General features: G+C 43.8%; 1 protein-coding gene across 7 annotated transcripts in view; it reads left to right on the top strand.

Moving 5' to 3' along the window:
- Positions 1-16196, top strand: part of MYO9A (myosin IXA) — a 174538-nt gene that overhangs the window by 132835 nt on the left and 25507 nt on the right. For all 7 annotated transcript variants that reach the window (XM_058033014.1, XM_058033010.1, XM_058033015.1 and 4 more), the window contains 7 exons: positions 4201-4276; positions 8604-8747; positions 9393-9432; positions 10331-10453; positions 13591-13671; positions 14590-14700; positions 15677-15799. In XM_058033014.1, the coding sequence (XP_057888997.1) occupies positions 4201-4276; positions 8604-8747; positions 9393-9432; positions 10331-10453; positions 13591-13671; positions 14590-14700; positions 15677-15799 (698 nt within the window). The remainder of the gene's footprint in view (positions 1-4200; positions 4277-8603; positions 8748-9392; positions 9433-10330; positions 10454-13590; positions 13672-14589; positions 14701-15676; positions 15800-16196) is intronic.

Here is a 16196-nt window from a genome sequence, read left to right as displayed (position 1 = left end):
GATCAAACCAGGTGCCTCAGAGCAGTTTTGAACCTTTTGGGAAATGATTGGGCACAGTTGGAAGTCACATTAAAAGCAAACCCATATCTCTTGAGATGTTGCAAAAATTGTTTTGTGGGCAATTTTCCCATTTACTCACTGACATTAATAAAGAATATTCCTGATACAAAGCTGGTACAGCTGGAATTCAACTTAATTTGGATTTCATTGGACTTCAAAAATACCTTTAGCTTGTGAAAATATTGTCTCTCAGGGCTTTTTCTTAAAACAGAGGCATTGACAACCTTATTTTATGGAATGATGCACTTGGTCTCCTTTTCTTCGTCTTCACTCCTCTGTCATGTAATAAACTCATCCTGCATGACAACATGGACACTCTTGCCTGCACTACTCTATTTTATTTTTATATTTAAATAGATATTTGGTGCTCTCATGTTTAGATATATTATTTTCCTACCATTATTCTCTTCATTCATGTTGCCTGTTAAAGCTGACAGAAATAGAGCTGCTCTGCAGCCCAACTTGCTTAAACTTACTGAAATTTAGGTGTAAGTGAAAACCACCTTTTTTTCTGTAGATCTGAGCATGGTAAGTACAGTAGATGCATGTTAAATTTTTCATAAATATGGTTTTCCTGTTTCATAAATATGGTTTTCATAATTTTCATAAATATGGTTTTCTGTCAGATATCTCTGCTTCCTGCACCATGGGGGGTTGGGCAAACAGTGGTGGTTTAGGTCTTAATTTAGGCTTTTGTTCTTAATTTAACTACATTATTTCCCCCTGCAAGTTCCCAACACTACTATAAGAAAACATAAAGGGGTGATGCTAAATTTTACTTGATTTTTGATTTTATTAAAAGGTGTTGTGCCAATCTTACTGATACTACTAAGAAACTATTGAAAAGGAAGATAGTTATCAGCAGAGTAATTTTACTTGCAATTAATGAATCAATTGAACTTTAATTTTTAAGTTGGCTCAGCAATATGAGAGATTTTGGGGGGTTTAGTTTGCATTTCCTTAGGTGAGGAAAAAGAAATTCATACAACTCAAGAGATACTTCGAGCTTTAATTTAATGGGAAGCAGGAAGCTGAGCTCACTGTTGAGCTCAACACCTCAAAACCTCACTAATATAGATGAGTCCACACAATTTGGAATCTGTTGGGATAAATCCAACAAGTGGGTCTAAGAGGAACATTGCCAGTTTGTGAATTGGCATCTGACCAGGCAAACAAGTAATTCTTGTTCTGCATTCAGAGATCCTTCCCCTCTCCCCATGGGGTGTGCTCCTGCTTCCCCAGGCTCCCAGCCTTGGCAAGCTGAAGTGGGCTTGGAGAATGTGGAATGTTCTGCTTCAGAATCCATCAGGTTTTGGGCCCCACAGGCAGGCTTGGCCCCAGGGACTTGGCTTTTCCCACATCCACATCATCCTTGAGACAGGAACCGAGGTCATCCCCTTGTTTTGAGCTGTGCAGTTAGCTCTGAACAAAGAGAGAAAACAAATGGGTTTGATGAGTTTATTGAGATTCCCTGTAGGTCCTTTGGTATTCAGCTTCTGGAGCCAACTGGTCTCCCTTCCCTTACCATCCACAGCTTCCCTAATACCACCAGTTCCTCCAGAGCAAGGCACTGGGTTTAGACACCTCTGAATCAACACTGGAGGTCTGCTGGTTGGTATTCATCCATAGGGAGTTGATAGGGCTTATCTAAAACTCTTCTCAACAAGATAAACACCTGTTAGGTCAATCAGTCCATTTTTCCAAAACACTCCTGCTGAAGGAAAGGGAATATGCTTCAAAAATCAGAATAATTTTCTGCCTGAAGTGTAAACCAGACCAGGCTGTGTCTGAGCCTGACAGAAGTGTAGGAAGGCAGATTTTTCTCCAAAAAGAAGGGTAGGCATTAAAAACATCTTGGAAATACCAGTGAAATCCCATTTTTCATGGACTCATTTAAGCAGGAAAAGCCTTCTGGGCCTTAATGGGGGAGTATCCAGGCATATTAAAATATATTAATTTAATCTTTTTAAAAAATAGATCTAGCTAGACATTAGGTGCTTTCTTAGTCTAAAGCTAGCTACACAAAGTGCTAATGCAACATTTTAAGCAGATTCATGATTATTCCCATTTTTCCCTATTTACAATTGGGTTTCTGTGCTCTAAATCAGGACTTTGAACACAGAAATACCAGTCTTGAAAGAGGTACAAGAAATTTAACCCAAAAATGGCTTAAATGGCAAAAAGAGGGATTGAAAAGAGTTTTGAGCTTGGGTATTGTTAAGCACTCAGATGAATTACCTGCCTTGCTTTCCAAAAACTCCAGTGCTGGAGATGCCAAACCTCCTCAGCAGGAGTGATTTGGTTGGTCCTGCCCTTGAGCACAGGCAGGGTTCAAAGATGACCTGGGACAGCACACCCTCAAGTTTTCTTTTCTTGACATTTCCAGAATATTTGATAACCTTTAGATGCAAAAACTTAACCAGGTGGACCATCAGCCTTTTCAGGGATCTCCTGCCCAATTCAAGATGAGCAGATTCTCCTGTTCAGCTCCAAGATGAGCAGTTACCACACCTTAACAGGGCAAGGAGGGTGGTGAATGTCCTGTTAAAGGGATGTCTGTGGTAGGAATTCATCTTCTCCTCAGGAATTCCAGGGTCAGAACAGCAGGACAGGCTCAGGTCTCAGTATATTTGCTTTGTGTTCATCTTTAAGAGTAAAAAAATCACCAGGACACCTTTTAACTCAGCACCTGGGCTGCATGAAATAGTGGAATTATAAATATAGGGAGGAAGGGATATGCCACTGCTTCCTTCTGTCCTGCTACAAACCATAGTTTAGATTTTTTTCTTTTTAGAAAGCTTTTTTCTCCCCTTTTTTTCCCACTGTAGATGTCTCAGGGTAGAATAAAACATTTTTCCCATGCTGAGGTGAGAGCTGTGATTTTTCCTGTCTCACAGCAGTGAATTTGAGACAGTTATAAAATTGCTCAGCTGTTTTCATGTCAAACTCCACATTATCAGATCTTTATGTTTTTGTGGTTTGGTGACTTGAAGTGTTTTGTTGTCTACAATAATTTTCTCCTGTCTTCCTAAGTGCTTGGTTACAAAACATTTCCACTTCAGGGCAGATAACAGCTGCTACAGTAACCGTGTGTGGCAGCTTCCTTGGCTGAATACAAAATAGATACTTTATTTAATATATTGTTTTATTAGTTATATTTTATTACAAATTAATTATTCTAGGTATCAAAGGATATAGGCTCAATAGGCAATCAAGCCTTTATAAAATAGTATAGAAGTGTCTATAATAGTATAAGAAGTGGAAAGGGATAAATGAAATATATTTCATATTCAAAAAGCACATTTACTTCAAAATTGAGGGGGAAAGCACATTTGCTTCAAAATTGATTGATTTTTACAGATTTTATGTATATTTTTAAATCCTTCCTTGACATTTCTGACCATTTAAGCAGCTACTGAATGAAACTCAGGTCTACACTTGAGATACAGATCTGTGCCTCTTCTGCAAAGCCTTCTCCATTCCCATTCCAGAATTAACTTGCTTGTGAAGCCAAAGAAAGTTCATTTCTAAAGCATTCATTTATTCCTTGGACACTTCTTCTCTCCCTCCCTCCCTCCAAATAGATGGACGTGTGCAGCAAGTAGGAAATGCTTTATAGCATTTATAACTTTATAGCATTTCCTACGTTTTATAGCATTTCCTACTTGCTGCACATGTCCATCTATTTGGAGGGAGGGAGAGAAGAAGTGTCTAAGGAATAAATGACCATTTTTCCAAGCATTCTAATCATGTCCAGGTGTTTTGCCAATGCAGCTGGGTTATCCCATACCCATTGGAAAGCTTGGGAATCTCTTGGACATGGAGAACATGAGTGGCTGCTCCCATCATCTCCTCTTTGCTAGGTGGAACAGCATGTCCCCAGAACACCCCCTGTGTGTGTGGGAGAGGAATGGGAGGCTGGAGCAGGCAGTGTCCCTCACGAGGGTGATGACTCTGGCAGGGAGGTGGCACTGGGGAGCGATGGCATCCCTGGCACCCGGCTGTGCCCGGCATGTGCCAGGACACGTCAGCAGAGTCAGGCCTCAGCTATGGCTCTGCTAATTGTCTCTGGGGATGGCTCTGCTAATTGTCTCTTGGGTATGAGCCAGCTGGAAACGTCTTCCTCATGTGCTGCTTCAGGTATCACTCGGAAGAGCCCGCGGACGCCGCTCTCGGACCTGCAGGGAGTCAACACCATCAACGAGAGGAGCCCACGGTAAGGATCCTGCCTTTACCTTGGTCTGGGATGGGAGAGCACTGTCTGTACCTGAAAATGACTGTATTGACATTTTTTCCATCTCATCTATCAATCTTAACTTCTCTTCCTTCTTTCTCTGCCGTGTGATCGGATCTAAACGCCTTTCCTGACTAAACAGCAGCAGGAAAAGCAACTTCCCTGTGTCAAAGGCAGCAGTTGTTGGGGATGGGTGTATGAGGGGATAAGCTTAAAAAAATGAATGAATGTGCCAATATCAAGGAAATAGTCATTCAAGGAAGACAGGTTTGGGTGCAGAACTGCATACAGCATGTGGTGGCTCCATGCACCCTGGAATGTGGAAAACCTGGAAGTGATGGAGTTTGAGATGGTACTTTGCCAAATGCTTGCTTGTTTTCAGGGGGTAAAAAAGCACATTTGCTTCAAAATTGATTGATTTTTACAGATTTCATGTATATTTTTATTTTTAAATCCCTCCTTGAAGTTTCTGATCATTTAAGCAGCTACTGAATGAAACTCAGGTCTACACTTGAGATACAGATCTGCGCCTCTTCTGCAAAGCCTTCTCCATCCCCACTCCAGAATTAACTTGCTTGTGAAGCCTAAGTCTTCACTTCCAGGGCATGTCTGGGCACTGATCCTTTTCCCAGCTACTCTTGTGCTATCCCTCCTCTCATCTTAGGAGGTCTGATTTTCCCAACACCCCTCTAAAGGCAGGCAGTGCCTCTCTGCTTCCCTCTGAGCAGGTGTGTGCTGGGGAAGGGAGTGATGGGAGCACCCTCAGCTCCTACAGCCACTGCTTGGAGCTGCAGATACCCAGGTGTGTCTTTATGGCTGCTCTGAGGTTAATGAGAAGCCCAGAACAAGTCAAGAGGAGTCTAAATCTGTCTCCTGAAATGGGCCCATTAAATCAGTCCTTGCATCTCAGTGCATTTCCCTTCCATACAAAATTAAATATCCCTCAAGGATATTATGAAGGCTCATTTTTAATGGCTTTAATGCCAAATGGCCACAACAAAAATTAGATACACACAGTTCCTTTTTTTTCCTAGGGGAAGAAAAGTGACTTCTTCTGCCTGGTTTTGTTCACCATGTGCTCTCTGAGTGCCATCAAGAATAGAATGTCCTTCTTCTTCTGAATTCCTCCCCTTTGAGAGAGGCACTGGCACCCTACTGAAGGAGAGCTGAATGTTCTCACATCATTACAAGTCCATTTCAGTGGTTAGAGAACATGGAATTTACTTAAAATGGTGGGATTGGATTCATAAATTTGTGCCACTTCTCAAATTTGAGCAGAAATCCAGGTGGTACAAGAATGCCACTCTGTCCTGGGAAGGTGATGCAACCCTGGCTGTCCTCACCTCAGTCTTTGCCACCCTCCTTTCCTTTCTCATAATGCTGCAGCTGCTGCTGGGTTGGGTTGTGATGACAGGCAGTCCTTGTAACACTCAGAGCAGGGAAGGTTGGTGTCTCCAGAGGTGACGTTCGGTTCCCAGCACCTCTGATTGTGCAAGTTTCCCTCAAGATAACGTAACGTGAAACTTTGTCCCTTTGGAGATCTTCCCTTGGAGATAAGAGGATTCCTGCAGTTTCTCTATCCAACCTTTGGCACCTTTGGAGCATCTGTAAACTGGGACAGGGCTTTTTTGGACTGCCCAACTCCAGCTTTGGAGGCACTGTAGTGTGGGAGCTGGGGCTGCCAACATTTTCATAGCCCAAAATATTTTAATTATCTCAGCAAAGAGACATTGTAAAGGCAGGGAAACTCCTCCTGAGCCAGGCAAGGAGGAGGATGTGTTTATTTAGTGTGGAGCTCAGTATGTGGTCAGCTCTGGTTATGTGGCTGAGCCCCTACCAGCACAGCAGATAAATCAGCCTCAACAGCCAGAATTGAGGAACTCTGTTTTTCTTCCTCATGCTCAGCAGCTGTGTCCTACCAGCAGCCTCAATCTGAGGCTTTATTTGCAAAAAAAAAAGTGCTTCTGGAGCCATCCTAACTCCTGTGATGCCTCAGTAATGTGGTCTGTGATCTTCCCTTGGGCATCATCAGTAATGGGTCCCCAAGTGTCACCTTTGCCTCTTCCTTCTGGAAGTACAAAGCACGTGTCTCAAAAGATCCCCAAGGTCCAGCCTGTACTTTCAGAGCAGGCTGATGATTCTGATCCCTTTCATTGGAGCTGCTTTTGATCTGGAGAGTTGTGTCACCCTTGATGAATGTTGGTATTTCAGGTAAATACCAATCTTGCACTTGTTGGGCAAGAGGAACTGAGCACAGGAGTGCAGGTGACACTCTGGAAGAGAGATTGGCATGAGCCGCTTCCCAGCAGATGGACTGGCAGGCCATTTACAGCTCCAAATTAAACAGGAATTGCTTTCAAAGCCATCTCATGATCATGTGGTCGCTGATAAGCCTGGTTGTGCATCCAACCTACAGGATAGCCCGGGGCCTGTTTCTAAAAGCAAGTTTGAGGCATGACATCACTCAGGAAGTCACTGTGGAGGGTTTAGGGAGCCAAGTGCTCTCCTCTGATCTCAGAAAAAAAGTGGATGGGTGGTTTGCACATGCTGGGTGGGAAACCAGGCTTCAGCAGAGCGTTCCAAGTGCCTTCCCCAGCTGCTGAGAAATGAGGGCCAGGCCATGCCTAACCAAAACCACTTGGGCTGGTTGAGATCCTTCTGGTTTGTGCTCACTAGGGACACTTTTATGTGCAGGGCTGTCTGAGCAGGTGTTGGTCTGGAAGCAGCTGGCTGGGCTGGGTGAGGGGATTGACCCCAAAATACCAAAATCCTGCATCTGTTGCCATCTGAATGTATCCATCCTGAAGTGTCCCAGTCATTTTATCTTTTGGGTTTTTCAAAACCATGTGGGAATATCTAGGATTTTCCAGAGAGATTGGCTAGGACTAATGGTGTTGTACATCCCAAAAGTGGCTGTTTAGTTTTAGTGGTTCCCATCAACTGATTTCTTTTCCCACCTGCAAACAGGAGGGTTTTGGTGATGGTACCTGAGATGTAAAGAGAAGAAAGGTGAACAGGAGGGATCACTTGGATATTCCAGCTCCTCACTAACCATCTGTGAGTGGAATGCTTAAGAAAGCAGGTCCTGGAGCACTTAGCCAGGGGTTTTGCTTTGCTGTGGTTGATCCCTCCTTATAATAGTGGTCCATGTCAGAATGCTGATTTAATAGGATCAGGAAGGAATTTGGGAAGTGCTTAGATGAGGCAGCGAGGTGACGTTGCTCTGAGGATCTGGCTCCAGGCTTTGAGCTGGCTGAACACACAGCTTTACTTCCTTTAATTTTTAATTTCCATGTGGCACTTGAGATTTGCCTTTCATCCCAATCAGGACTTTAAGGCAAAGGGCTGCCTTGTTTGTCAGTGCTCAGAAGTGGCCGGCGCCCGAGGCCGCGTTTAAACCACCGTGTCCTTCAGCATCCTCGTGACCTGCTGCAGCCTGGAGTCTCCTCCTGCTCCTTTTCCTCCTGTCTGAGATAACTTGGATTGCTTTTATTTCATATAATGATTTCTGCAAGGCTGATAAAACATTTAGAATTTAAAACCCCAACAAACCACCAAAAACCCGCCAAGCCAAAAGTGTTTTGGTGAGATGCTGCCCATGAGAGACTTCATGTCCCCCAGACACCACTTGAAGGCTCCTCACTTCAGGAAATTGCTTGTCCTGATGTGTAGTTTGGTCAAGTATCAGTTTCCATCCCTCCAAGAGAGGATTTTGGTTCCTCTCCTTGTTTCCTTTAGCCCTTCTGAAGCCAGGTGAGCATTTCTGGAGACCACAGCAGTTATGCTCTGTGGCAGAAGGGACCAAATTGAGTGACTGATTTGTAATTAGGTCCCAGAGAATGATTCTGGGTCAACCCATCATCCAGTTGGGGCTGACATCCACCTTTGTGGCAAATAATGAGTTTATTGCAAATTAGATTTGCTTTTTCTTTTCCCAATGGAATGATTGTGTGAATTTGAGGAGCCAGAGTCAGCACCTGATGTCATGGCCTTGTATCCTTCAGGCCACCAAAGGTATCTAGAGGTAACCAAAGGTATCTAGAGGTATCTGCAGACTCAAGGTTTCTGTCTGGGAGAGCTGGAAGCTGGTTTTGTCCTGCTGTTAATTTGTTCCTTTTGTGAATATTTGATCTTTGAGAGCTGCTTTAGTAGATGATGGCTCCGTGTGCTGTCTGGCACCAGGGACTCATCCCATGGGAGAGAATGAACAATGGAAAGAAAAAAGCAGCAGCTCGTGGGTTGTTTTATGATCTGTTTTTATCATGGAACTGTGTTTTTTATCTCTTCCTATTGGTGTCTGGTGTTGCAGGGATGCCTATGGAGTTGGCTGGAATGGCAGGATGGGGATGAGGCACAACAGGCTCGCCAGCCCTGGCACCTTCCTGGACAAAGATGGGATATTTGTCAACACCACCAACAGCAAACTGCTGGAGAGGGCCCATGGCATCCTCATGTCAGTACCCAGGAGGGGATCTGGGCTTTATTCCTGGCACAATGAGCAGCAAGGGTGGTTAGGAGAATGTAAATAGCCAGGATATGAAACTCTCAGCATGCCAAGCAGACTTGGAGCTGTCTCCTAGCTGGGTCAGAGCAATCCCACTACATTTGACATGTCTGATTTAATTTGTCTCATTCATTCAGAATGACAGACAAAGGGAAGAAAGAGAAGGAACAAATCTTCTGGCCACACCAGTCTGGAGATACAGCAGCCATGTACTGCAGTCACACTTCTAACATCTTATCAGAGTTTCCATTATAATTATCTGGGCAGGTGATTCACACTGCAGCCTCCTCAAAGGTTCAGGGAGCATCCCAGGGTGGCTGGAATGAACATGGGGTTTGGAAAGCAGGAGGCTGGTCAATCATTTTGTGACCTGGCATCTTCACTCTTCCCAAATTCCCAGCATGCCATCATTTCCAGTGTAACCATTCCCATTATTGGATAGACCCCTCTCAGGCTGCAGTGTGCAGGGCAGCCCCATTTCAGTGCTGGCACTGGCAGCAGCTGCTCAGGGGGATGTGGAGGGGCTGGATTCATCAACTCCTCCATTCCACAATTGCACTGGGGATTAACCTGAGCCATTTATTATCTCCTCAGGCGAAATAAGAACTTCAAAGCCAAACCCAGTCTCCCAAAGGTGAGTAAGAAGCAGCATTTTCCCCTTGTGTTTTGTGGGTTAAGGCTGTAGCACAGTCATGTGGTGCTGTTGGATATGAAGAAGACCATTGTGTCTACACCCAGACTTTGTTCAGTTCAGCTCTGTTCAGGGCTCTTTAATTCATATAAACCCAGAGGATTTCAGCCCTGATTTCTGCTGGGAGAGAGATGTGAGCACTCACATCCTCCTTGGAGCTGCTCTGTCTCATTTTTCCTCCTTCTGAGAAGGAATATGTACATGCTAGTGAAATTTAATAACTGAATCTCTAAACTAAAATGAGCAAGTAAGTGATGCAGGAGAGCTGGTACCTGATAGACAACAACCTTGTTACTTTCCCTCTGTCTTGGCTACATGTATTATATTTTAAGAGATGCCAGGACATCTGTTATGCCTAGAAGAATAATGCTTTTTGTGGTCCTCACTGATGCTGCATCCATGGTCAGGAGCAGAGCACCAAAAGAGGAACAAACATTGTTTTTACTCCTCTCCATGTCTGTCTTGCACCTGGAGAGGCACTGATGCAATTAATCAATGAGCTGCTCATTAACAGTGAGGAGAATCATAGGATGGTTTATGTTGGGAAGGAATTTAAAGGCTTTCCAGTTCTACCCCCTGCCATGGGCAGGGACACCTTCCACTAGACCAGGGTGCTCCAAGCCCTGTCCAACCTGGCCTGGGACACTTCCAGGGATGGGACAGCCACAGCTGCTCTGGGCACCCTGTGCCAGGGCCTCCCCATCCTCTCAGGGAAGCCATCCCCAGTGTTCCCTGTTGAGATTACTTCACCTAAGAAAGCTCTATGAGGGTAAAGGAGGGATATAGCAGATGGTGTGATGGTAACATCTGGATTTTCTATGGATTCTCTCTTTTTCCACAGCACTTGCTGGACGTGAAGTCCCTCAAGCACCTCACCAACCTGACGCTGCACGACCGCATCACCAAATCTCTGCTCCACCTCCACAAGAAGAAAAAACCACCCAGCATTAGTGCCCAGTTCCAGGTGAGCCCTTTGCTTTGATGGAGAGAGGGGAATCACCTGCTCCAGGCACACTCCTGCCCCATCCCTGCAGCATTCAGGCCATGGATCCCCCTGAGGGCTTGAGGGAACTGGGAGACATGGCAGGGATTTAAAAATAGAGAGAAATAAGAGTGAGGATGGGTATCATGGGGATGATGTGATGGAGCAAGTTGGAACATGAGGATGAGATGTTGGTGCATCCCTGTCCTCTGGTACATCATATTGTGGTGCTTTCTCCCCCAAATCCAGAAACCACCAAATCCCCAAATCACAGTTTTTGCAGTCTTTTTACTCTCATCCAGCATAATCTGTTCTGAGACAGAATGGGGATTTTAATAGGGGCAGAAAAGTCGGAATCATGCTGCATTATCTCCTGGTGAGCAGGGGAGTTCAGAGGAGAATCAATCTTGTGTTGTCAGTCAGCAATCCCTAGGATTGGTGCAGGGAAAATAATCCTCCAAGGACTTGGCAGTGCTGGGCTCACAGTTGGACTGAATGATCTTAAAGGTCTTTTCCAACCTGAATGTGGTTGTTCTATATGTGCAGCACGGCTTGGAAACTGCTACAAGACATGTGCACAAGCAGGTGGTAATAATAGAAAGCAGCTTTTCACTTAAAATCTGGATTCTAGGCCTGTCTGGCTTGGTTTTGACTTGTAATTTTGACTGCTTTGGGGCTTTTTTGGAGATGTGGTTTATATTTAGAAAATCACCATGTGTAGGTGTGGGTAAGATTGAATAATTAAAAATACATGCACACACATGTGTATAGATAATTTGCAGAATGCACATTTGTAAATTTATGTATTTAGACTTGTCTAATCTAATGGTATTCTGGTCAAAATTCACTCCTGCAGAGTTTAATTCATAGCCATGGAGGGGTTGAAACAGGGATGTCTTGGAGTGAAAAGCCTTCCCAAAACCCATTTTGGCTCACAACAAAACTCGGAAAAGCCCTAGGGGGCAAAAATTGATTTTTTTTTTTTTTTATATTTTCACAGCACATTCAAATCATAGATCCCTAATCTCAGTGAGCACTTGTTAAAGAGAACAATTTTAAGGGACAAAGCAGCAGCATTGCTTTTTTAATCAAGAGCAATCTAATAAAATTGCAGTGCATGGAATTGGGTCACAGGCAGGAAACACAAATGTTTCCTAACGTGGTTTTTTTTCAGAGGAACGCTGCTTTGTGGCTAATACCTCAACCCCAGGCTTGCATCTGCTCCATCTCCTGTGGATTTCCACTATCCCTAGACTTAGGGTAATCTGTAGGGGAAATAGCTGCCTCAGAGTGTGCTCCAGGAGCAGGGATGGAAAACTAAACCAGCCGTACCTAAAGCTGTAGAGTTCCCCTTTAACCCACATGCAGGTGGTGCCCTGGAGACAGGGATGGAGGGGTTGAGTACAGTGCAGGTGCTGAAGGAGGGGGTGGCTGCAAAGTTTTGCTGGCAGAGGGACAAAGGAGATGGGTCCAGGGTTAATCCAGCGACCTCACGTGTCCTTTGTGGATTCCTGACCAGCAGATGGCAGAGGGTGCCTGGACCATCTGCCTCACTCAGGATGGCATGAGGAAATGGAAATGTCCCCTCCTATGGGTCCTGCACATCCCATTCCCACCATTCCCAGCACTGGGAGCACTCTGCTTGCTGAGCTTTCAACAAAGGGGTTGTGTCCCTTGTGTCCCTCTCCCTCTCACTACCCTGTGTGTGCACAGTGGGTTGCTGCAGCATTGCTGCTGATTGAAAGCCCCCAATAGGCTTCTTTTGTGTAAAAATTAGTAATTTCAGATTTTAAGAAAACCAGGAGCATGCCAGCAGAGGTCTGCCACGTCATGGCATTCCTGCTGCTCCCTGGGACAGGAGCAGGGAGATTTGCATGAAGTTAATGTACATAACACAGCTGCATCACATGTGCGTGGGATCCATCCCTTGTCTCTTCCAAAATCCTGGATGTGAATGAACATCCAGGATTTTCATGTTTTTCTTAACATGAAAGGCTTCCCATAAAGATGTCTTTGAAATGATCAGAAGGAAAAAAAAGGCTTCCTGTGAGCTGATCTGTGGGCAAAATGCTTCTTTGTAATACCACAGCAGTTTATTAACTCCTGTATTCCAGAATTTATAACTCTGCTTATAATAAATGGGACAGAATCTCCTTTACATGACTGAGTTGAACTCTATTAAAATCAGGAGTAATCAACTCTTTAGCACTTTACCAATGCCATGTTTGTAATGAGCTCAGCAATTAGAGAGACCCAAAGTATTTACAGGACACAGCAAAAAAATGTGGCTGAGGAGCCTGGCCAGCACCAATGGACTCAGCACACTCTGGTTTTCAGCCTGATTTTATTCCAAGAGCTTGTGATTCATCCCAAAAAGCCAAAGGTTTGCAAGGTGAAGGGATAACTGAGCATGACATCCCACTCTACAGCAGCTGGCTGTAGAGTGATGCCAATGTAAATTCATTTTTATGGGAGAGACTTTTAATGGTGATGAATAAATAAGGGGAAATAGAAAAGTGGAGCCAGGAAACCCCTCTATTCTCAGTGATCCTTCAGTCAGGAGCATGCCAGCATTGAAGCTCTTCTCTAGAAACAAACTGTGAAGTGTTCAGGGTTGCAGGCTTCAAAAATATTTGTGAATTCCCAATTTTCCCTTGGCAAAACTTTCATTAAAAACAATTCATTTTTAGGCCAACAGTAAAGTTTTGACAATTAAAAATCAGGAGTAAATCCTGCCTGGAGTCACTTTTGATGAAGGAAAATTTGATTTGTGTTTAAGACACATCTGTGGTTGTTTTGTGTCAGGTGTAAATTCTTGTCTTGGAGCTCCCATTCATGGCTGGAAGAGGCTTGTGGTGTGGAGTGGGATGGGAATTTGGGCTCCAGGGAAGCCAGAGATCTGAAAATCCTGCCCAGCATTATATTTGATTTCTTTATTGAGGGCAAAGACAAAATCAGTCAAGTTGCTTGTGATAAAACACTCATTTGGGAGAACAATTTCCCATGTGCCTCATTTACTCATAATTAATTCCAATTTATGTTGGTTTATAATTTAAGCATTTGGATTTTCATTACCCACTGTGGTCTCCTCTCCCTTCCCTGTGTCTCCTCTGCTGCAGGCATCCCTCAACAAACTGATGGAGACCCTTGGCCAAGCAGAGCCCTATTTTGTCAAGTGCATCCGATCCAACGCTGAGAAGGTAAATGCCATCCTGAGAAAGCAAGATCCTGCTAGAAATCAGCTTGGGAATCTTTTTTCCATTTTTACAGGGAGTTAGATAGGAAACAAAGCTTCAAATTGAGCTGAGTTTAGGCAATTTGGGCAAGGGGAAGCGTGGATTTATCACTTGGGTGTCACTTGATAAACTGCACTGGCTCTTCTTATATTTGTAGAAACACATATATGCAAATATAGTATTTTAATTTATATGAAAATACAAATATATAAATTTTATATAAATATAGTATTTTAATTTATATGAAAAATATATAGGTTTTAATAAATTTATTTGACTCCTTTGAAGTTTCTGACCAGCCATAAGAGAGATTTATAGAACCATGAATTCACTTGTGCTGGGTCTGAGCCCTGAAGCTTCCTTAAAATAAAGTTTCCATGAGTAAAAGCAGATACTTTTAGAATAAACTACATTGATCACACTGACTCATATTTCTTGAATTTGACTTTACATAATTGTATTATGGACCGAGGACACCCTCAGTTCAAAATGTAGGGATGCTTTGTAGATTAATCCTTCAGAGTTTTATCCAGGCATTTCAAGCTGAAGCTTTTTGCATTGGAGATTATTTACTTGCTCAAAAATCACCCATTAACTGTGCCCTTGGGGGGTCTTTTTCAATTGAAATGCAAAAAAATCTTTTTTTTATGGCTTTATTTCTCTAGTTAGCTGTTTGAAAGTCTCAGAAGCAAACAGGATTCAACCCCAGTGGGATTAGTTCAGTTCCTGGGGACCCACATTCCCTCCCTCCCGTAACATTGCTGACAATGTGTGTGTCATGCACATGTGCTACATCTGCTGAACCCTTCACCCATCCATGCACTTAAAAGCTTCAGTGAAAGGAAATATCTGCTCATCCTTGCTCTGGTTTTCCCCTTGCAGCTGCCCCTGAGGTTCAACGACAGCCTGGTGCTGCGGCAGCTGCGCTACACGGGGATGCTGGAGACCGTGCGCATCCGCCAGTCAGGATACAGCTGCAAGTACTCCTTCCAGGTTGGGTACAAAGGGCTTTGTCTTCCACCTCCTTCAGCATCATTAGCAGAGTTGTCTGACTGTTGCTGGTTCATTTTTTATCAGGGTAATTAATTTCTAGTTGTTGGAAGGCAGTGGATGTAACAGGCGGTTCTCTGCCTATGAGCCAATCTAGTCCTCAGGGAGGGGTGTGAGCCCCCTGCACTGTGATTTTTGAACAAAACCAGTATTTTTTTGCAACATGAACTCCCTTTTGGAAAAAACTGTCTGATTTGCATGTTCTCTTCTGCATCTGGAATTACTGGGAGCAGCGTTAGCCCTGTTGTGTTGGCTGTGTCCCATCAGGAGGATGATATGCATCCTCTGAACTGCTGGAGTTAGCCAGCTTTTCCTGTTTTCTTCTTTTCCATGTGTTTGCCAGGTTTTGTGTACATGTCGGCCCTTTCATGCTTTGCTGGTGCTGATTGGTTTCCTGCTTGTGGCTGCTTTGGGGCAGACATCATGTTCTGCACAGCAGCTGTTTAGAAAAAGAAAAATGCTCAGCATTTTTTTGCCCAGAGCAGGTTTCCCAACCTTGCTTGGGAGGATCTATCCTCTTGTACCTCCTTCACTCTTTGAATCCTCCCAGCAGTAACGGCTGGACCATCTCAGGGATGTTTTGCAGATGTTGGTATCTGCCTTCCATAGTGGCTCTTGCTGGGGATTTGGAGCATTTTTTTGCTGGGGTTTGACCCTGTGGCTTCTGCAGAACCTCTCCTCCCACGCTGAAAAATGTTTGAACCTTGCTGGGTCCCTGCTTTGATGTCTTTCCCATCAAACCACAAATGTTGGATGAATCTTGGTGTTCCTCAGTGCATAAAATGTTATCTGTCCTTGTGCTCACTCCAGAGGTCCCGTTTCATGTGGCCAGTGGAGCAAATCTGTTATTTATGGGAGAAAGTAGCTGCAGGACCCAGCTAACCAAATCTTGGTGTTGCTTTTTTCTTTTCCTTCTCAGGATTTTGTGAACCATTTCCATGTCCTTTTGCCACAAGGGATCAGCCCATCTAAGCACAATATCCATGATTTCTTCCGGAAGATAAAACTCGATCCAGACAATTACCAAGTTGGAAGAACAATGGTAAATGTTCATCCTCAGCTCAGCCTTTAAGACACAGAAATAACACTTGCCTGTATTTCTGTCTGATAAATTAATATCTGTATATGGTTTTAATTAATGAAACTATTTTCCTTCTTACCAAAAATCAGTGATTTAAATGAAACTTTTAATATTGTTAACATAAAAGAGTAAGGAATAATATTGTTTTGCTATTGGTTATAATGAGGCAGCCTCAAAAAACTTGTGTCCTCCAAAATCTCAAGACCTTAGCTTGATATGATGGTCCTCATTTTGCCTCCCCTGGTGGGAAAGCTCTGTAATTCACAGCTTAGAGTCACAGGCTGTTGTGAAACTGCTGAAACCTGTTAGAGGTGCCTTCACAAAAATCAGCTCCTCAACTTTCCTGGGAGCAGAAACC

The sequence above is a fragment of the Melospiza georgiana genome, chromosome 13 (genome assembly GCF_028018845.1).
Source record: "Melospiza georgiana isolate bMelGeo1 chromosome 13, bMelGeo1.pri, whole genome shotgun sequence".
In the NCBI taxonomy this organism is placed as follows: domain Eukaryota; kingdom Metazoa; phylum Chordata; class Aves; order Passeriformes; family Passerellidae; genus Melospiza; species Melospiza georgiana.
Note: the sequence above shows the minus strand (reverse complement) of the source record. Positions and strands in the feature narration are given on the sequence as shown.